Genomic DNA, 23,157 nt, shown 5'->3' with positions numbered 1-23,157 from the left:
AAGATTAAAAAAAAAAAAAAAACAATTTGCATTGACTCTAGCTAGGCCAGGGTCTTGCCACAGTTCCTGCCTTCTGCAGCCTATCTATCCAGCATGGGTTGGGCATAAGTGGAAAGGAAGGAGGGACATTTCAGTCTTTTGTAAACTAAAGTTGAAATCGGTCAGCTTAGGTTAGTTGCTCTTTGGCTCCAGGTAAGGAGTGGACGAAAAACTCGAGATTTCCGACATCTGAGGCTGGGAGGCCCAGCACCGAAGGAACCTTCCCACTGAATTCAGCTCCAAGCCCCGCAGAGTCCTTCCTTCCTTCCCTGCAGTAGGGCGAGCTGGCGGGGCCCAGCCGCCCCCCGGAGAGCCGAGGCTGAGCTCCGCCCCCGACCTCGGGCCCTGGAGGTTGTTTTTCTCGGGTGGGCCGAGCACACAGCCCGCCCCTCCGCGTCAGGAGGCGGGCCGCGGTGGCGCTGCGCCTTGGCATTGGTGCGCGCAGCCGTCGGGCTAATGGAGCGACGGCGGGGGCGGGCCCTGCGAGGCTTGTTTGTTCACACCGCCCCCGCTATCCGCACACACCGAGCTGCTGCACCCCCCGGCGCGGTCGGCAAGTCCGTCCGACCGTCCGTCCTGCGCTCGACTCCCCGGAGCCCGTCGCGGCGCCCTCTGCCCCTCGCCGACATGCGCCTGGCCACGGCGGCGAACGAGGCGTACACGGCCTCGCTGGCCGTCTCGGAGCTGCTGAGCTGCAAGCAGTGCGGCGGGGACCGCGGGCGGGACGAGGTACCCGGGCGAAAGGGGCTGGGTCGGTGGGTGGATAGGTGGATGGGGTGCACGGCCCGCCGGGCACCCTAACAGCTTGAGAACGCGCCCCTAGAGCAACCGCCCAGGACGGGCTGGCCTGCGCACCCCGCCACGTGAAAGGGTGGTGGGTGGTAGGCTGGGGAGACGTTTTCCACCGTGCGGCCTCCCCAGGCCAGAAAAAGAAAAATGGGAAGAAAATTAAAAAAAAAAAAAAGTGCTGAGTGCCAACGGGACGGTTGCCCTGGTCATTTAGGTGCAAGTCTGAAAGTCTACAAGCCCCCACAAGTCCGAACCCTAACAAAGCTCATGCATTGGGTTAGGACTGTTTGTGACACCCCCCCCCCACTTCCACCTCCACCACCCCGCTGCGGCTTGTCAAAACCGATTATTCATGACCCTCACACCCCTTTTCCTCCCACTTGACAAAAAAAAAAAAAAAAAAGGAATATAGCCCGGAGTCAGTTAAAAGATGCTGCAGCAGCCCGAGAATAAGTCTGGTCTCGCTGCCCTATGACGTTATGCACAGCACTGAGCCCTGTTGATGAAATCAGCCCTTTGGGGGGTTGGCCTCTGAAAAAGAGCTAGATAATCTTAACCTTTTGTATTTTTCCTAAGAGGTTGCAAATAGGTCACCCTTTGAAAAATCAACCAAGACAATGCATACCTACATTGGGGAGGGCATTTAAAAGCTTTGACCGGAGGAGGAAAGCAGAAAAAAAGAAAAAATAATAAAATTGAAATTAGGATGCTCTAGTGCTTCAGTGCAAGAAATCTAAGTGGAAAGTCATTGCTCTGCAGCATTGCCATTGTTTCGTATTAATTGTTTTTTTGTTTTTTGTATATGGTATTTACATGATAGTCTATATTCATATTAAGTGCAGGCACTTCTGTATGAAGGCTTTAGAGCACAAATACTTTCTGCTAGTTATTAACATCTATATACACGGTATGCTCCTTGTTTACAGATAAAACTACTAGCCAAAAAAATGTGAAAGTGGTGAAATAGCATACATGATAGTATGCAGATCATAAGTCTCATTTTGAGTAATATGAACCCTGATTCATCTTGAATAGTTGGGTTATTTTTAGTGGTGTTTTTGTGCAGAGTCCTGGTTTTTGTTCAGATCTAGAATCCTTAAATACAGTCATGTAAGCTGGAAAATGACAGAGATGGGATTTAGTTTGCACACTGACTTCTACAGGAATGGGATTTTGTTCTGAAACCAGTAAGCTTTGTCTGTTGTATTTTGTTTTTTAATACGATCAACGTGTGTAAAGATGAATTAGGATGTCATTCTTCATAGAAAAACATGCACTTTATTACAGCAGTAATGATATCATTTGAAGTAGCAAGCTTCTATAAATGCTTTTTAACATTTGCAGAAATGGAGATGTGACTAAAGTAAGAACAGGACATACATATGGCCAAATCAGCCTTGCAAAATTGACTTTGAAGTCTGAGTTTTTATTTTTCTAGAATATAGTTAATAGAAGACCACTTACTGGGGGAAGAATTATTTCAACCATATATATATTAGACATATATGTATGTAGACTTATATGTATATATAGTCTTCTTGCTATTAGAGATCAAACCTAGGCCTTATGTATGCAAAGCTTGTGCTTTATCACTGAACTACATCCTCAGCCCCCAAGCTTTCAATATTTTTAACATCCATGGTAGTATTGCTGATAATTTGGAAAGAAGCACTAACATTTTGTTAGAGTGGGAAATATTTCTTTAACATGTCTAGATCTCATTCCTATTTAAAAAAAAAAGTTCAATGTCAGGAGGTTAGCACCTAACTATAGGCAATAAAGGGAGTGTGGGTAGGAACTTTCACTTTTTTACATAATGTCTATCTCTGAAATGTGCTTATAAAAATTGTATTGTAAACAGAGCATAGAACAAATGTAGTATGAGTGTTGTGGTATTAGTATTGAAGCTTTTTTTAAATGCATCACTTTAATAAAATTTTGATTCAAATGATCTAACTAGTTATTACTTTTAACTAGTTATTACAGATCTCACTTAATAAGTACTTTTCAACTAAACTTGCCAATGAGTAGACATCAGAGTCAGCAAATAGTTTTATTAATATATGTGGCAAATGTTCATTCTCTTACTTTGTGGATATTGCTCGATTTTTAAGTGTATTTTTAAGAAAGTTAAAACTTAATTAGAACATTATTTTTAGTACACAAACACTGATTCATACAGTGACACACACAGTCATTCTGTGGTTACTGTCAACATTCACTGAGAAATTTTCTTAATGTGAAAATTGATATGTTAGTTTACCCTCATGAGGAAATATATTATGTCAGAGATTTGTAGCAGTGTGATGATGGACACTGTTGCTGTCTTTTTCAAAGATGCTGATTAGGATTGCTCAGAGGACTGTTAGTTCCCACAGAAGTTTTTTCCAGCCACACCTTCACTGAGAGCCTGTGATATTTAGCTGTGATAAGCAGTTACATCATTCTCAAAAGGCCGTTTGCTATTGGCTCCTTTGCCTGGAGAATGTAAATTGGCTAAAATTTGGTTCAATGTCAGTAATTCAGCTTCTTGCAGCTACAAATTAAGGAATAATTGAAATAACTTTTAGCAGTAGGTAATGCACTTAATTTGGCTAATGACCAGTGCCTTGAGGACCTTCAGCACCATTTTTGACTACCATTTGCTAGAAAATTTGTGTGACTAGAAAATAAAAATGAATTTTCCAGAAAATATGAAACTTTTAACCCTTTAAATCTAGGGCCATGAGTAACTCCATGGATAGATATATACAGGCAAACTGCGTTTGATCAGCAGGCATCCTCTGGTCTCCAGATTACCACACGATGACCTCTGAGCACAAAGCCAACCATGGTCCCAAAGTATTGTTGGGTATGGTCCCAAAACAAAAAAAGCAAAGCAAAACAGCAAGAATAAAAAATCAAGAATACTACTATATAATAAAAATAATATTGGGAAGATATTTAAACTTGCAAATTCTTTTGAGTGGCTTAAAAGAATTCTAATTAAGGACACCCAATCTTGAACTAGATTTTCTAGATTTAACTATTTCCCCTATTCAGTACTAAGGGAACTAGACTGGTGATTTTCAGCTTTGTAGATCTCTAGGCCCATGAAAATAGAAGCATTTCATGAATCACTAAGGCCAAAATGAACATTTTATAATAGTATTTTGTGTATTATTATAGTATTCTTTGAATTAGTTCAAAGGTATATTATTAAATAAAAAAAATTATTCAGGCTTACCGTGTTTGGTGACAGTATCTTTCTACTAGACTTGCAGGAAATTTCTGCCAATCAGCAATGGTCCTAGGACTAGAGCTGGGACATAGGCCAATGGTTGATAGTCAGTGAGCTAAACTATTGAAATTGAAAAGCACATTCTTTCTCCCCTCACACTTCAAAACACTCATCAGAAATGTATAAGCAGTTTCTCCAGCCCCTCCCCAACACAGACTATTATCAAACTCTTTGTTCTTAGGCAATCTATTGGATGAAAGATGATGTCTCAGGGTATTGAAAGTGTAATTTCCTTTAGTCATTTATATTTGTTTTTCCTTGAACTGTCCCATGTTATGTTCATTTTCTGTCAGATTGATGATAGAATATTTATGGAGTTTTTTGTTGTTGTTGTTGGTTTTTGTTTCCTGTTTTGTTTTGAGGCTACATCTAGCAGTGCTCAGGGATTAACCCTGGCTCTGCACTCAGGGGACATTCACTAGGTTTGGGGCCATATGGGATGCCAGGGATCAAACCCTTGCAAGGCAAACACCCTACTCGCTGCGCTATCGCTTTAGTCCCAAGAGTATGTGTTAAATTTAACTTTGTTGTATGAATTGCAAATACACCCAGTTTTGTTTGCTTTTGGCTTTGTATATGTTTATTTGCCCCACAAGACAGTCCTTTTTTGGCCAGGGCTGTGTGTAAGGGTGGTATGGAAGGGAGAATCATCAAATTTGGCAATCTTATATTTTAAGGACTTGTGAGATTTGTGGTGTTGCTTTGGGGTAGGTTGTTTGTTTTTGGCTTTTTGTGCTGTAACCAGCAATGAATGCTCAGGGTACTTCTGCACTCAGGAATTACTCCTGGCAGGGATCAGGGGACCATCTGGGATGCTGGGAATCTAACCTAGGTTGGCTGTGTGCAAGGCAAGCAGCAAACCTACTTTGTCTGTTCCCTTGTTTGTTTTTTGTTTTTGTTTTTAAATACTTAACTAAGGAAGGAATGATAGCATTTGCCTTGCATGCAGCTGACCCAGGTTTGATCCCTGGAGTTCAAATGGTCCCCTGGGTTTGTCAGAAGTAATTGCTGAGCACAGAACCAAGAGTAACCCCTGAGTACCACTGGGGGTGGTCCAAACAACAAAAATAAAATAAATAACTGATTGTGAAGTAAAATGTGAGTTAGGGCTTCAACTTCACTTATCAAATCATTTCAAAATTATTTGTTGATTAATCCATATCTCCCTATTTGAGATTCCCCATTACTTCCCCTTTTATAACAAGGTACCAACGATAAACTCTTGAAATGGATGTTTTTCAAAGGTGTATTTTATTACAGTGAAAACAAAAAATGAGAAGGGGCAAATGTTGATTTAAGCCTTAAAGTTAATAGTCAGTACATTTTATCTGAAATGATATAATTGGGTCAGAAATTCAGCATTTAGGAAGGCTAATAAAGTCATCTCTATATAAATGGTTGCTTTTGAGATGTATTGAATAATAGGAATGCACTATTTTACACACGGGTTATATTAAAATTAGGATACATACATGAGGAGATCATCAAGTGCCTGAATTTGAAAGCATGATTGTTAAAACATGACTAACTTCATTATAAATGTAAACCAACTAGGATAGGAAACCACTGACCTCTAGAGTTTTTGAAATACATATGTGCATATTTATAGATTTATAGGTTTCATGGCTTAAATTCTCATAGTAAAGATTACCTTCAATTTTGTCCTGCTTGCTTAATTTTGAAAAAGGCCCATTCTCAAAAGGTTTTCATTCACTTGGACCAGATTTCTTGAATTGCTGCCACACGTCCTCTGTCCTCCTTTGTCTGCCCCCCTCCCCTTTTCTTTAAAAGGAAAGCATCTGGTTTCTATCTTGAGGGATTTTTTAGAAGCAGTAGGAAAAGGGCATAAATAATACTTATATGTAACTGTCTAAGCAGGGGTTAATTTTTAGTTGTGTAAAGTCTTAAGAAGTTGGGTTGGTTTTATTTGATATTTTCTTTGTTAAGAGATCAAAATGATAAGATTGAATAATCAATAAAAATAAGATTGAATTATATTTTGTTTTTATTTCTATAATCACTCTGCATTGGATAGGTGGAAGATGGAAGTCTTTAGTAGTAGATTGATAGTTTTTATTATACTCACCACCCTCTTCAAAAAACACACATAGATTCAGTATGTAAAAGGCAAAACAAAATTATTTTTCAAGTATATGAACTCGAAAATATAAGAAAGTCTGATGTTAAAAATATATAACTTAAAACCAAATAAAGTTTTCCAAAATTTAAATTGAAATAAGACATTTAATTAAAAGTAACATTTTTAAATAAAAACAATTTATCTCAAATTATTTTCCTTAACCACATAGAAAACATTCTGCAGTACTTTCTCATTTATGAATGTAAATAGATACTTCCCCCCTTTGTTATTTCTATTCTTTTGTAAGGTGTTACTCTAGAGATATAACTAATTACATTTCTTAAGCTTAAGATATCTAGGGGTTACTGAGTTTCATTTCCAGGCAAGATATACAAGGATTGATATTTTGGTTGGTTTTATTTTGGATGTACAAACACATTGGTCTTATTTTGCATCACTGACAATCCACAGGGTTGGCTAGTATGTACTGAACTTTCTGTTCTAGACTTTGTGCCAAGTACTTTATGCAAAACTCTGGTTTTAGCGAAACAGGTTTTATTGTTTTGAGTCAGAGTCATTATTAGCTGCTGTCAGCTATGCAGTGAAAACAGAGGAGTTGGTATGTATATATGACCATGAAAACAAACCACCAAAACAAGCCTGTCTCTGTTCAATTGGTGATTTTTCCCTCCTCGCCTGGAGTCTCAACTCATGTTGTTTACTACTGGAAGCCTGAGATGGTTTAAATTTCTTTTCTAGGAACTGGGAATTAGAATTCCTCGACCACTAGGACACGGACCAAGCAGATTCATCCCAGAAAAGGAGGTATGTTGTTTGTGAAAGTACATGGTGAACTGTCTGCTTTTAAGGAAAAGCTTTTCTGATCTACATCTTGCCTCTGAACAACTGTTGATCAACAGCATGTTTTACACAGATTTGATCTTGCTTTGGCAGTGAATCTCTGGGATTAGAAAGCTGTTGTAGTCCTGTTGATTTCAAATATTTTTTGATGCTTTTCTAACACCCCTACTTAATCAAGGAAAGGCAAGACTTGTTTTTAACTGATACTCCATCTGCTTTTATTTAGATGTTTAAAACTGATATCTTTTGTCTCAGTTACTGTCTCAGTTACAGTGCTAGATTGGATCATTAATTCTAAGTATGTAAAAGCTCCCAGGCTTTGTTTTCTGGAAGAATGTTTAATGTTAGCCTGTTTTGAGTGAGTGGCAGCATTGTTAGAAGGGAAGACTTTACTGTCTGTAAGCTTTGCAAATTTGATAACTAAATCTGCCTCTTATCTGGATTCTTGCGAAGACTGCAAGCAGCCTATCTCTTAACATTTCAACTTTTGTTTATCCTATGCTACGTAATACATAACGTCTTTTTCTTTTTTTTTCTTTTTTTTTTTTTTTTTTGGTTTTTGGGCCACACCCGGCAGTGCTCAGGGGTTACTCCTGGCTGTCTGCTCAGAAATAGCTCCTGGCAGGCACGGGAGACCATATAGGACACCGGGATTCGAACCAACCACCTTTGGTCCTGGATCGGCTGCTTGCGAGGCAAACGCTGCTGTGCTATCTCTCCGGGCCCCATAACGTCTTTTTCTATCTTGCTACCAGTTTTAAGTTTGCAGTTCTAAGTTTATAGCTTACATTAAATTTAATTTGTTTCTAGATAACACTGAGCATGTTGTGCGTGCGTGTTTTCTTTTGCACACAATTTGTGTAACTATAGTGTTCTGCTCTTTTATACAGATTCTCCAGGTGGGGAGTGAGGACGCACAGATGCACACTTTATTTTCAGATTCCTTTGCTGCTTTAGGTCGTTTGGATAACATCACGTTAGTGATGGTTTTTCATCCACAATATTTAGAAAGTTTCTTGAAAACTCAACACTATCTATTGCAAATGGATGGGCCATTACCCCTACATTATCGACACTACATTGGAATAATGGTATGTAAACATTCTTGTGAAACATTTTTTCTGTCTGCTTTATTTATTCATCTTATTTATTTATTTATTCATTTTAAAGAAATAGATAAGTTTAGCTTTATGGGATTACTATGAGCTAGTATCTGTCTTTCCTCTTTCTAAATAAATTTGCTTGAAAATGGGCATTTCAACTATTTTTGTGCTTACGGACTGGCACCAGTTTGTGGAGTAGCAGTTGGAAAACATTGCTCTAAAATTTAACAACAAAAAAGCGTTGTCGTTTGTTGTTATTGACGGATAATTGTGGAACAGATAATAAAATGATATTCTGTCGTGAGTAGTTCACACCAATTTCAATTAGTGTTATTCATGTATAATCTTTAAATAATGGTACTTTATGGTGGGCACTTCTAGCTTTTTTTTAAATAAGGTTTTGAAAGTTAGTATAAAATTTCTCAAGTTCAGAAATTTTATCAGATATTTGAGGTGCTTTATATAATATGAAGTTTTTGTTTGGATTTGTTGTTTTGGGCCCACACCCAACCAACTCTGCTTAGGGATTACTATAGGCAGAACCTAGGGGACCATATACAGTGCTAGGATTCAAGTACCTAAAATGTGTACTATCACTCTGGCCCTATATGAAGTTTTCAATATTTATATGAAAACTTGTTTCCTGTACTTTGTATAAAATTTGAGAACATACTAATCTGAAACTTAATTGGCTGTTTTTTACATTGTAAGGAAAATTTTGTAATTTAAATAGTTCTTCATACTTATATTAAGTATTTTAACATTTATAATTAAAATGTTTACTTTCTCATAAGGCTGCAGCCAGACATCAGTGTTCCTATTTAGTGAATCTCCATGTAAATGATTTTCTTCATGTTGGTGGAGATCCAAAATGGCTTAATGGTCTAGAAAATGCTCCTCAAAAACTACAAAATTTAGGAGAACTTAACAAAGTGTTAGCTCATCGACCTTGGCTTATTACCAAAGAACACATTGAGGTAAGTGTTAAAGTAAAATCTCTAGGGTATCACTTAAGCTTTTAAAAAATACTTTTTGGTTTGGGGCCACAAACCACTGGTTCCACCTGAGGTAGAACCCGGGGCTCCCACATCCAGAGCATCCAGGCCTTTGAGCAATCTCCCAACCCAAGTATATTTGTAAATGATATTTGGGCTATACCCAATAGAGCTTGAGGGGCTGCTCCTGGCTCTCTGTTCTGGCTCCCTACAGAGGCCATGTGAGGGTCAGGAATCGAGCCTGGGTCAGCCTTGTTCAAGACAAGTACTCTAACCACTGTGTGTTCTCTGTCTCTTCTTGTCTCTGTCTCTGTCTTTCTCTCTCCCCCCCCCCTTTTCCTTCTCCCTCTCCTTCCTTTATTATAACAGCTCTAAGTGACAGAAAAATAGCAAAAAACGTACAGAGTTCCCATTTTCAGTTCTCTTATCTGTTCCCTTCCCCAAACCATTTTTCATCACACATACACACACAAGCACATATTGGGGGAGGAGGAGGATGGAAATTGAACCAATGTCTCTTGCAGAGCAACCGCTGTACCACTAAGGTGTGTATCCTAGTGTTCCTGTTACTAATATCTAGCATTGCTATGGTACATATGCTATATATAATTGATGAATCAGAATTGATATATTACTATTTAATAATAGTAAAGTTCCTATTTTATAATAGGGATCATTTTTGTATATCACTGTTTAGTGGGTTTTTTGTTTGTTTTTGTTTAGTGGATTTTGACAAATAAATAATGTCTTGTGTCTACTATTATAATATTATGCAAAGTAGTTTCACTCTTCCAAAGATCCCATGGTGTTCTTCCCATTCATGGTTCTCCACCTAGTCTCTGCAAACTACTTGACTTTTTTTTTTTTTGCTGTCTTTATGATTTGCCTATTTAGTAATGCCATATAGTTGGGATTTCTTGTTGTTGTTGTTGTGTTTGTTTTGCTTTGGGGACACACTCAGTGATGCTCAGAGTTACTCCTGGCTCTAAGTTCAGAAATTGCTCCTGACAGGCTCAGAGGATCATATGGGATGCCAGGGATCAAATTTGGTTGGACGTGTGCAAGGCAAATGGCCTACCACTGTGCTATCACTCTGGTCCATGGAATACCATATAGGTGTAATCATATTGTAGATTTTCAGACTATCTTCTTCACTCATCAATATGAACTTGAGATTCTTTCATGCTTCTTTTTAGTCTGATCACTAATTTTTGTTTTGTTTTTTTGGGGGGCCATACCCGGTGACATTCAGGGGTTATTCCTGGCTCTGTGCTCAGAAATCGCTCCTGGCTTGGGGGACCATATGAGACATTGGGGGATTGAACTGCGGTCAATCCTAGGCTAGCGCTGGCAAGGCAGATACCTTACCACTCCACACTACCACTCTGGCCCCAGATCACTAATTATTGATCAATCATTTAGTATATAAATGTGTTTCAGTATATAAACACACATGCATACTGAAAGGCATTTTGATTACTTTCAGTTTGGGACAATTAGGAATAAGGCTGCTCTAATAAACATTCACATGCAGGTTTTTTGGATAGATGTGTTTCTCTTGGATAAATGAGGAGTGAGTATTGCTGAATCATATGTCTAGCTTTGTAAGAAACTCAAGCTATCTTTCAAAGTGACTATACTAGTTGGCAGTCACACTAGCACTGAAAGAGCATTCATGTTGCTTATATCCTTACCTGAATTTGGTGTTACAATGTAAAGATTCTGGCCAGTTTGGAGTTATAGTTCATGCCTCGCAATGATCAGAGTCTTCTGTGCTTTCAAGGCAGATACCTTAATTTCTACTATCTCTTCAGCCATGTGTATGTGTGCACTTGTGAACGTGTGTGTGTGTGTGAGAAAGAGAGAGAGAGAGAGAGAGAGAGAGAGAGAGGGAGAGAGAGGGAGAGGGAGAGAGAGTAATGACTTTAAGCATGAACTTCATCACTGAGCCATATCCCTTGTCCACCAGTTCCACTTTAAACCAAGGTTACATTTGAGACTCTGAACTAACAACAGAGCTAATGCATTCATAATCCAGCATCTGAAATATGGCATTTGCTTTCAAGAAAAACGCATTCCATTACATGTTTTAAAATGTGAGCCACACCCAAGTTCAGCTTGATACTAAGCCCAGTGGTGCTTGGGGACCACACCCAGCAGAGCTTGGGGGGACAAAATGCTTGATTGAACTTAGTGCCTTACCCATACTGGGCATGTTCTCTACTCCTTGAGCTGTGTCCCTGGCCTCTGTGCTGTATTTAAGCCAGGATTTCACAAAATAATAAAATAAATGTGTTCTTACTAGATTATTTTAAGCTATATGTATAAAAAAACATATAAAAGTTAAAGTAGCAAATTCTGAGTTCTAAATGTAATTTTACATTTAAGTGTTAGGTAGGGACTATTGACTATTCTTGTTTTTGACAGGAAAAATCTAACATAAACTCTATGCTTTGACCAGCGCCATGCCCCAATATAAAATATATTCTCATTTTCTTTCCAAAAGAATCTGTTAAAAGCCGAAGAGCACAGCTGGTCCCTTGCAGAACTGGTACATGCAGTAGTTCTACTCACACACTATCATTCTCTTGCCTCGTTCACATTTGGCTGTGGAATCAGTCCGGAAATTCACTGTGATGGTGGCCACACATTCAGACCTCCTTCTATTAGTAACTACTGCATCTGCGACATTACAAATGGCAATCACAGTGTGGATGAGATGCAGGTCAACTCAGCAGGAAATGTCTCAGTAAGTATTATTAACTACCGGATTATATTAAGTCCAATCATAATTACTCTTATTTTTAATTTGGCTTCTTACTAAAACCTACCATAAATCCATAAAGATGTTAGGACCCCCCCCCTTGCTCACTTCAGCAGTACATATAGTAAAACTAGAACAATACAGAGATTAGCCTGGCCCCTGCACAAGGATGACATGCATATTCGTGAAGCCTTACATGTTTAAAAAAAAAGGTATTAGCCCCAAATATAATTAAACAAATATTTACTGACACCTCCAGATGATAACATTGGTTTTGTGCTAAGGCACAAATACGATTATGGTCCACTTGGAACACCCAACATGTACACTGCAGAATTTTATATTGAGTAGCAACTGTAGTGAGATGAAGTGAGGCTGAGGACAGTGAAGGTGTTGAAAATTTTCTGTTGCTTATTACATCCTTTAATTCCCTTTGACACAAAAGAAACAAACCAGTTTAGAGATTACCCTGATATTTACATTTTCATAGTTTTTTTTAATTATTATTGTCTTAAGTGGTCAGAATGAGTTGAAATTTTTGTTTGTTTTGGGGCAACACCCAGCTGTGCTCAGGGATCACTCCTGGCCTGCTCAAGTTCAATATGTGGTGCTGAGACTGAACTGAACCAGGGTCGGCTAATATTTATGTCAAGTGCTTTAACCCCTATGCTATCTCTTTGTCCCTTGAGTTAAATCTTCAATATATGGGGGCCGGGCGGTGGCGCTAAAGGTAAGGTGCCTGCCTTGCCTGCGCTAGCCTTGGATGGACTGCGGTTCGATCCCCAGGTGTCCCATATGGTCCCCCAAGCCAGGAGCAACTTCTGAGCACATAGCCAGGAGTAACCCCTGAGCGTTACCGGGTGTGGCCCAAAAAAAAACCCCCCCCAAAAAAATCTTCAATATATGAATTTCAGTTTGGTATTTGATTATTTAAATCTTTCTGCATTCTTTTTCTATAAGGGAAATGCAAGGATTTATTTTTTGTTTCCAAAGAGATAACAAAATATTTTAAACATTTTCTCAGTTGTACTATACCATTGCAATAAACTTCAACAGGTTGAACTGTCTTTATTGTCTTTTAACTATGGGTGATTTATCTTAACCCCTCTAGGAATCTGTTCTTTCATATATGAATCAAAGGAGAAATACAAGTTTATTGTAAAGTTTAAATGAAATACCTCTAAAGAGTTAAGTTCAGTATATCACTTGGCTTCTATTAAGTGTCATAAGAGGTAACACTTATATATAATGAGATCAGCACATAAATATCCTGTGCCAGAGAGATAGTATTGGGAGGGGCCAGGTTTCAAGGAGCTTGCCTTGAACACAACTATCCAAGTTCAGTTCTAGATAACACATAAGGTGCATTGTTGGGTGTGGCTCCAGAGCCCTGGAAAACAAAAACATTTTCCCAATGTTGATCATTGTACTGTATTGACAAAGGCTAGAACCAGCAATTAAACTTCTGTTGAATTGCCTAAATTCATATTAAATCTTCAAAAGGTTTGATCCTGTATCAAAGCTTGGACACTATGAGACATGGGAGTCAGTTGCTAGGATGTTTGAGGTTTCATCCCCTGCCCCCATCTTTAATTTAAAACAGACTAAAGAAAAAGTACTTCTTGATTGTTTCTAGTTTTATTGAAAGAGACATTTTTCTTTAGTGGATAAACTCCCTATTCCCAAGTATTGAGTTGGCTAATTTTACCAGATTTTCAGCCCTCATTAATCTGAACATTAAGATCTGAACATTCTTACTACATTTTCTAAGATATACATTTCATAGATTTGATCCTATTTCAACAGTAAAGATACAGGTACAATGGTAAATAGTAGTTGTTTGGCTGTTCAAGACCACTTGACTAGTTTCTTCTTGTTTTGGTTTTGGGGCTACTCCTGGCAGTGCTCTTGGTTTAACCCTTGGCTCTACACTCAGGAATAACTCCTGGCAGGCTTGGGGGATCATATGAGTTGCCAGGGATCTAATCCGATTGAACCTGAGCAAGGCAAGCACCTATCCTCTGTATGATCAATCCAGCCCCTGCCCAGTTTTTTTGTCAGACCTATCACTATGGGGGTGTTAACTGCTGCAGTCATTCCAGTAAGTGACAGTTGCCAGCCCCATTTGCAGAAGTCAGGTCAAAAGTGCTAGTCCTAGAAGGATAAGTTTTGCCCTAAATAGTAGATTATACAAATACTATCACTGAAAAGATGATCAATAAAATGCCCACTATATACAGTTGATATCAGACCACTTATACTTTGTTTATCTTATAAGACTGAGCAAGTAGAAATCAACTTTTGTCCAGTTTGTTTGAAATGAATAGGTAATGATAAATATTAACATTTTATTATTTTAGCCTCGCAAGTGGTGCTCAGAAGGTCTAAAATCTGTGCCTGTTTCTCTCCTCCTCCTCCACCCCCATACTCTCAGTTCTCTGTTCAGCACAAGGGCCTGAGGATGCAATATTGCTTGAGCCCTGTAGGGCCAGGGGCTTCCAATGCCTTACCCAATGGTGCTCTGAGGCCTTTTAGGCTGCACTCTGCTATATTTGGGGGAACCGAGGGACAGGAATCAAACTCAGGTTGAGTACATGCCAGGCATACACTATATATATAATATACATAACATGTATATTACATAATATATACATGCCAGTAAATAATAACTATACTGTATATATATACATACATATATATACAGTATATAATATATATATACATGCCAGTAAACAGTAACTATACTCTCTCCAGACCCCAAATTTTAACACTTATAATCCCCTTAACAATTACAATTTTGTTTTAATATTTGTATAATAAACAACACATTTTAAGGTTATTTATCTCTTTCTAAAATTTATCATATGTATAATAGGCCAGGATAATTGGCTTATTCATTCCTGCACATTAATATTCTAAGGGTTCTAGACTTACTCTTTTAAGATACAAATTATTATGTGGCAGACTAAAGTAGGGACCACCCTGTATCTCATATCTGACATTAGTTTTCACATTGTGTTTTCTTGTCAGGTAAGTGATTCCTTCTTTGAGGTCGAAGCCCTCATGGAAAAGATGAGGCAGTTACAGGAATGTCGGGATGAGGAGGAAGCAAGTCAGGAAGAGATGGCTTCACGTTTTGAAATAGAAAAAAGGGAGAGCATGTTTGTCTTCTCTTCAGGTAAAAGCAGTTATTAACTATATGGTGTTTATATTGCTTACAAAAATGGAGCTCAACATTTTTAAAAATTTGAGTAAACGTCTTCAGATCTCATCATAGGTCTATTCAGCCTGGATATTACTTAAAATAAAGCAGGACATAAAGAAAAGGAAGTTAGAATGAGATGAAGGGAGGACATTTGACTTGGATTAGTTCTAAACTAAACTCACTACTAATAAGCTCTGTGAACTTAATATCTTACATGCTCGCTCCCTTTGTCTTTTTTGTTGTTGTTGTTAATGATGAATTGAGGGTCAGGGACATAGATCAAAGGGCTAGAGAGCAGGCCTGGAATCTGGAGGTCCTGAAATTCAGAACCTTGCACTGGTAGGCCCAAATTGCACTTTGGCCAGGTATTGTCATAAGTGTCCCTCGGGTCCCTAAGCACTGTCTGGGAGACCCTCCCCCGACCCAAAATATAAAATAAATGAAGAAAGAGATTAGTGTGTAGAGCACTTATCTTTTTTATGGCTGACTTGAGCTCTGGTTCTCTGAACACTGCTAGGTATGACCCCAATATAAAATAAAATAAAATAAAATAAAGATGAGTTTATAAGACCCTGATTATTTCTAGCTTTAAAATTGTATTTGTGAAAATGAATCATTTACATTTATATCTATTTATAAATGTTTATATTTATCCAATATAATAATCATGTAAATTCTTTGCTAGCCTGTCTCTGTATATAGGATTTAACAGGAAAAAAAAGCTAATAACGATCCTTAAAATGAACTTTGACATTAAAAGTACCAAAGATAGGGCCCGGAGAGATAGCACAGCGGTGTTTGCCTTGCAAGCAGCCGATCCAGGACCAAAGGTGGTTGGTTCGAATCCCGGTGTCCCATATGGTCCCCCGTGCCTGCCAGGAGCTGTTTCTGAGCAGACAGCCAGGAGTGACCCCTGAGCACCACCGGGTGTGACCCAAAAAAAAAAAAAAAAAGTACCAAAGATAGGTGCTGGAACAATGGCGAAGCCGTAGGGCACTTGCCTTGCACGCAGCTGACCTAGGATGAACCGTGGTTCAATCTCCCGGCATCCATATGGTCCCCCAAGCCAGGAGCAATTTCTGAGCGCATAGCCAGGATAACCCCTGAGTGTTAACCAGGTGTGGCCCAAAAACCAAAAAAAAAACAAAAAACAAAAAACAAAAACAAAAACCAAGTACTAAAGATTTAACCTCAAAGGAAAAATTATGAATAGAGGGTGAATTTTTCTTTGAGGAAAGTGTTGTTCCTATTTTTTAAAACTAATCTCTCAATTCTCAACGTGAATCCAGATAGATATAAAACAAATCAAGAAGCATGTAAAAAATGACATCTATTATTTTGGTTTTAGAATTGTTCCTAGGATGTTTGAAAGATCCTGTTATATGTTGCATGGCATATATAATCAACCAAAAATAGTCCTAGTTTTATAAGTTTAGAGCATTAGCTATTTTTAATAGTTAATTCAGTGTATGTTTCTACATAGAACCTGATAGGTATAATTTAGAATGGAGCCACCAAGGAAAAGGGTCTGTGACACAGAAAAGCATATAAAATTCAATCATAAATATTATTAATAGTAAAATCTACTTTTATTATATTCCATTTTCTGGTAAGTACACTATATCTCTTTAATCATTTTAAGACGTCAGTTCAGTGGTCCTCAAACTATGGCCCGCGGGCCATATATTGTATTTGTATCTGTTTTGTTTCTTCATTGCAAAATAAGATATATGCAGTGTGCATAAGAATTCGTTCATAAGTTTTGTTTTTACTATAGTCAGACCCTCCAATGGTCTGAGGGACAGTGAACTGGCCCCTGTTTAAAAAGTTTGAGGACCCCTGCTTCAGTTCATACTGATTACTCAGTGTCAGAGAAAGGACTACCCTATTTTTAACTTGTTATAGGTAAAGTGAATTTTAATTAGCATCCTCTTTTGGAAAAGCTTTCAATGGCTTTTTAAAAAAATTATTCCAGATGATGAAGAGGTTACACCAGCCAGAGAGATATCTCGTCACTTTGAAGATACTAGTTATGGCTACAAGGATTTCTCTAGGCATGGAATGCATGTTCCAACATTTCGAGTACAGGTAACATTGCAATTTATTGTTTTCACATGATTGAGTATGTAAGTATTTCTGTTTTAACTTAAAATAAGAGCTACTTGAAATGAGAACTATAAACTGTTGAAGAAAGAAGTAGTCTTTTTTTTTTTTTTCTTAATTTGTATTTGGGTCATACCTAGTAGTGCTTGGGAGACAATATCAGGATCTTGTATTTCAGTTGGCCATGTACAAGGCAAACACCATACCCACTGTACTATCACTCCACCCCCAAAAGGAGTAACTTTTCTATGTACAGGCAATTCCCCTAATATATGTATTATGCTATTAAAGTTAATAAATTGTTGCTCAGAATTCAAGACTCATTCACCCAAAACTACAATTAGTGGTTAGATTTCTAGGCAGTGTACCAAAACACGAAGCACAGATAAGTGAAAAATAAATACTGTCTGTATTCATAGCATTGGTTTCTATCTCTCTCTTTCACTAAGCCCTAGTGTTAAAGTGAAGTGATTTCTGTTTGTATATATGTCAGGCCTAAGAGACACACTCTATCTCAAGCATAAAGTTTCATCACTTTGATTCCTGACACTGCACAGTACCTGAATCCGGAGTGCCCAAAATTAGGACTTAGGAGAAAAGTAGATTAAATGTTTCATTTTTAGTTTGGGTGAATTCTTACCAATTCTGTGGGAAACAAAGTATAGTATTGTAGCTCCCTTTAAAATAATGTGAACTAAATATTTTTTAAATCAGAATTTTGGAAGAATTTGTAATTTTTGGTGAGGATTTACATGAGTGCTATTCCAAAAGTACTGATAGAAAATGTATATAATCTAAGCCAAAGTCAACAACAGTAGAATCAACAGACCCAAAATATAACAATCTAAACTTAAAATGGGCCTGTTACACCTTAGCCAGGGGGCTGTGGGTGGTAGTATAAGATGCATGCTGAGAACTTTGGTGGAGGGAGGCCAACACTGGTGGTGGGAATGGCCCTAATTCACTGTTACTATATGTCTGAAATCCAACTATGAAGGACTTAGAATTCACAGTGATTTCAATTAAAAAAATTTTAAGAAGTTTATTTAGCTCCCCAAATGTTAATTTTGAAACATAGACTCTCCTAGTACAATCTGTATATAGAAACTTGGTCCCTCATTCATTTAGACTTATCAGGAGCTGTATCATCTTGCTGAATCATCAGTCACTTAGATGTTTATTCTGTGTTCTAGTTTTGTCAGACTTCTTTAAGTCCTTTAGTAGAAATTATGGTAATTTAAATGTATTTTCTAAATTACCTATTATATACTATTTGGATAGGTTGATATTCAGATGAGTTGATACCACTTTTTTTGTTTTTGTTTTTTGTTTTGGGGTCACACCTGACTACACTCAGGGGTTAAGTTACTTCTGGTGCTTCACTCAGAAATCATCCCTGACAGGCTCAGGTGACCATATGGGATGCCAGGAATCGAACTACCATCAGTCCTGGGTCAGCTGTGTGCAAGGCAAACACCCTACTGCTGTGCTGTCTCTCCGGCCCTGATACCACTTTTCTAATGATTGTTGACAACAAGTATTAGGATTAGAAACTCTTTTTCTAGCAGAATAATTATTTAAAAAAAAAATAGGACTGTAAGGATTTGTTTCCTTGCTAAACTTTTGGCTAAACTTGTTTTGTTTTGGGTACACACCTAGTGATGATCTGGGCTGTTCTTCACTGGGTTCTGGGATTGAACCCATCTAGCCCTCAGCATACAGAACAGGCACATTAGTCCTGTGAACTATCTCCCTTGGCCCATGGCAAAACATTTTAAAGTGATAAAAACAGGGCACAAGGTAGAATGAAAGAGTATTTATGTTAGAGGGAAATTTATCAGGAAATAAAATTGAAGAGATGGTGTGGGCTGGAAATACAGAGATTAAGTTTTGAATGTTCTGAAAGTAGAAGTAGTAAGCATGATGAAGCAATAGCTGAGGGGCAACAGTCAGGGAAAGAAGGTCATTAAAAAAAAACTGGCTGGGGGGCCAGAGCGATAGCACAGCCATAGGACTTTTGCCTTGCATACATCCAACCCCTGACAGACCCCATTTCGATTCCCAGCATCCGGCCCCAGGAGTGATTTCTGAGCACAAAGCCAGGAGTCACCTAAGCACCGCTGGGTGTGGCCCCAAAACAAAACAAAACAAAACAAAAACTGGCTGGAACCTTGATACATAATAATTTAAGAAGAGAAGGCAAGGGGCTGGAGCAGTGGCACAAGTGGTAGGGCATTTGCTTTGCCCATGCTAACCTAGGATGGACCGGACCGCAGTTCCATCCCCAGGTGTCCCATATGGTCCCCCAAGCCAGGAGCGATTTCTGAACTCATAGCCAGGAATAACCCCTGAGTGTCACTGGGTGTGGCCAAAAAATTAAAAAGAGAGAGAGAGAGAGAAGACAAAAGAGAGTATGAGATTAAGGCATGTACCGTGCATGCAACTAACTGAGTTCAATCCCTAGCACTACATATTGTCCTCTGAGCCCTACCTCCTGAATTGAATTTAGATGGAATGCTCAGAGATTTAAGGTAGTCCTGCTCATAGTTGTTAGTGTGAAAATCCATTTAAAATAGTAATTGTATAGGACTTGACCACAATGTTGCTTTATCTTGAGTGATAACCTCTTTGAAGGTGTTTGAGGAAAATTAATATGGAGTAGTATAATATGGGGCTAATTTTGTTTAAAATAAAAAGGAAGCATGTAGAAAAACCAAGTGTCTCAGTTACTGGGAATGAAAGCTAGGAGTATGGGCAGCATGAGAAAAAGAATTGATGAAAATATCAAATTGAAAATTCACAAATGAAAAAGGTTGCCTCTGGAAACGGCTAAAATGGATGGTCTTCATGTAAGGGGAAGAGATTACTTTTTTTAAACTTGGCTCACTTGATTGTAAAATGTTAAGTCTTTGAATGTAGCATCATAGATTGAAAGCAGCGGACTAAGCCACATTTTAATTATTGTACTCTCTCTAAGGACTATTGCTGGGAAGACCATGGTTATTCTTTGGTAAATCGCCTTTATCCAGATGTGGGACAGTTGATTGATGAGAAATTCCACATTGCTTACAATCTTACTTATAATACAATGGCAATGCACAAAGATGTTGATACCTCAATGCTCAGACGTGCTATTTGGAACTATATTCACTGCATGTTTGGAATAAGGTTAGTATTTCCTTTCATCTCTGACACACTTTGTGGCACCCAATATCCTTATTACAGTATCCCTCTAGCTAGGCTCCAGCTACCATGATACTTTACTAAACTGAAAACTGATGCCCTGTTAGGTATTCAATTAGTTTGTTAGATAGAAAATATAGTTCTCTGTAGCACAGTCCATATAGATTCCATCTGCGGTACTTTTTGATAACTTGAAAATGTAGTCAGTAGTAGATAGAATTATTAGCTTTAGTTTCATGAAAGGTGCCTGAACTCTAATTAAATAGGAGAATTTATATTCTTATCTGGAAACCATCAGTTGGACAGACCGTAATACCTTCCCCTGATCACCTTGTAGGTATGTAGATTCCCATCTGTAAATCATCCTTACCTCAAGGGCAGACCCTCCCCACACCTATTTTTTTTCTCTTCTGACTCCAGAAATTCCTGGAAATGTAAGAAAAGCAATTGTTTATTTTAATCATGGAATTCATACCAATAATAAGTACTATCTTATTAGTTTGTTAATTTCAGCAAAATTCATAAACTCTTTCTAAACTTTGACTTTTGGGGGGGACCACACCCAGGGTTACTTAGCCAGGGTTACTCCTGGCTATGCGCTCAATAATCGCTCCTGGCTTGGGAGACCATATAGAATGCCAGGGATTGAACCGTGGTCCGTCCTAGGTCAGCTGTGTGCAAGGCAAACGCCCTACCACTGCACTACCACTCTGTCCCGACTTTGACATTTTCTGTTTATCTCCCTAACTTCTCTTTAAACTCACTTATAAAACCCATTATATACTGTAAAATTTTTTTGACAGGAAGAGCTTCCTATATACAATGAAGGAAAAATATGGAATTTTGCATTTATGTCTATATATTAATGTCCTTTTTAAGAATACTGATTGTACACTAAAAATATAATATTGTCTTTTACAGATATGATGACTATGACTATGGTGAAATTAACCAGCTATTGGATCGTAGCTTTAAAGTTTATATCAAAACTATCGTATGCACTCCTGAAAAGGTTACCAAAAGAATGTATGATAGCTTCTGGAGGCAATTCAAGCACTCTGAGAAGGTCTGTGTCTGTTTTGGCTGTTTACTGTAATTTAGCAATGATTCTCCTTCCCTGTTCCACCTAATGGCACTCAAGCCCTTTGTCAGACTGGAAAACAGCATCCCAACATAGGTGTCTCAGTTGTCCCTGGAAAGGGAACCTCATTTTAATGCTGAAGTCAGTGTTTACTCGAGAGCAGTCTGACTTGTAGGCTTTGTTTTAGGGCCACACCCTGTGGTGCCAGGAATGGAATTCAGCAGGATTCCCATTGCAAAGCATGTGCTCAGACTTTTAACCTGTTCTCTCCAGTCCTGGCTCTGGCTGCTGAAACTGGGGTTATTCTGGGTCAAGACCTCATATGGGATTGTGTAACAATGTGACGATCATAATTTTACCAGCAGTAAAAGCTATTTGAAATACAACAACCAGAAATTAATTCAGACTCAAACATGCCACGAATTCAAGGTGTTTATGAAAAACTGAATACTTTAACCCTGCCTTAATAATATTGTGTTTTATATTCCAGGTTCATGTTAATCTGCTTCTTATAGAAGCTAGAATGCAAGCTGAACTCCTTTATGCTCTGAGAGCCATTACCCGCTACATGACCTGATGTCTCTCCTCCATTAATGATGATGGGATGATCAGCAAATATAATCTACATGGGGAAGGTACTAAGCCCCAGGACCAATGGTAGATTTTTAAAGAAATCCAGAAATTCATTGTGCCATGATTCCTTTAGTTTCTGCTATTTTACTGTGGAACTACCACTGCTTCACGAGCAGTGGATGCTTGGCAGCTTCAAGATTAGAACTGTGAAAAGGGGCTGCCATTCACAGTATTTTGCTTTTTGACAGTACAAAATGCTGTAAACTGTTTTACGACAGCAAATAGTAGCTCTCCAAATCCTGTTGCTTTTATGTTAAATGATAACAAGAATTGGAGATGCAAAGGATGGGACTTGGATAATGATGTAAGCTTTTATACATACAGAATTTTAGGTCTTGGTGCTGCTATTCCTGCTGGTGAAATGACTCGAGTGGCTGTTCCAGTTAAGCTATTAGTAATAAATATTAGTAATAAAAGTGAACACTGCTACTATCTGAGCCTACGTACATAATTTTTGTGGTTTCAAATTAAACCTGCATATGTGTTAATATTTTTGCATCTAAAAATATTGACTTAACCCAGCTCAGCAAAGACCATTTGATGGTAAAGTTCTTTTCTTTCATTGTAGTTGTTTTTTAAAAATCAGTTATTGGAAACATTAAGTTACAGTGGCATTCTTACCAACCTTGTTCAGAAAAAAGGGATTTTAAATGAAAGTGAATACGTGAAAAAAAATCTATATAATGTTAAAGGCTATCTTATCTTTTGATGTGTTGTTTCCCAAGATTCTCTGACACTGGAGGGCAACTGTCTTAGGCAGTATTTTTCAGAACCAAAATAGAGGGCAGTGTCTCCGAAGACACTTGTATGTTCTGCCCCCCCCCCTTTGGTCCTTACTTAAAGGTTGTGCAGCTCCATAAATAATAAAGCTGGAAAAAATTTAGTCAGGTTATCAGATGTGATTTACAAAAAAAGTGCTTTGAAATGCAAACAAGTTTGAAAAAAATGTATTAAGTACTTTGTATTCTGGAAGAGTGAATTGCTTCTGAAGTCTGTCAGTATTATTGGTATTTTTCAATAAAGAATAATAATTTTTCTCCA

At 38.2% G+C, this 23,157-nt stretch overlaps 1 protein-coding gene and 1 non-coding gene across 4 annotated transcripts in view; both read left to right on the top strand.

Moving 5' to 3' along the window:
* Positions 1-23,157, top strand: part of SESN1 (sestrin 1) — a 595,113-nt gene extending 571,956 nt beyond the window's left edge. Inside the window, exons 2-11 of one of the 3 annotated variants that reach the window (XM_049771185.1) lie at positions 660-768; positions 6,948-7,013; positions 7,940-8,140; positions 8,947-9,129; positions 11,654-11,896; positions 14,942-15,089; positions 17,092-17,204; positions 20,197-20,387; positions 21,324-21,468; positions 21,974-23,157. In XM_049771185.1, the coding sequence (XP_049627142.1) occupies positions 667-768; positions 6,948-7,013; positions 7,940-8,140; positions 8,947-9,129; positions 11,654-11,896; positions 14,942-15,089; positions 17,092-17,204; positions 20,197-20,387; positions 21,324-21,468; positions 21,974-22,060 (1,479 nt within the window). In that variant the 5' untranslated portion in view covers positions 660-666 and the 3' untranslated portion in view covers positions 22,061-23,157. Of the gene's footprint in view, positions 1-584; positions 769-6,947; positions 7,014-7,939; positions 8,141-8,946; positions 9,130-11,653; positions 11,897-14,941; positions 15,090-17,091; positions 17,205-20,196; positions 20,388-21,323; positions 21,469-21,973 lie in introns of those variants that run through there. The other 2 variants (XM_049771184.1, XM_049771183.1) reach the window with 2 other exon arrangements.
* On the top strand, positions 12,012-12,115 carry LOC126007553 (U6 spliceosomal RNA). Its single transcript, XR_007495104.1, has one exon. It is a non-coding gene; the product is annotated as a U6 spliceosomal RNA (small nuclear RNA).

This window comes from Suncus etruscus, chromosome 4 (assembly GCF_024139225.1).
Source record: "Suncus etruscus isolate mSunEtr1 chromosome 4, mSunEtr1.pri.cur, whole genome shotgun sequence".
Lineage (NCBI taxonomy): Eukaryota > Metazoa > Chordata > Mammalia > Eulipotyphla > Soricidae > Suncus > Suncus etruscus.
This window is presented reverse-complemented; position numbering and strand designations above follow the sequence as displayed.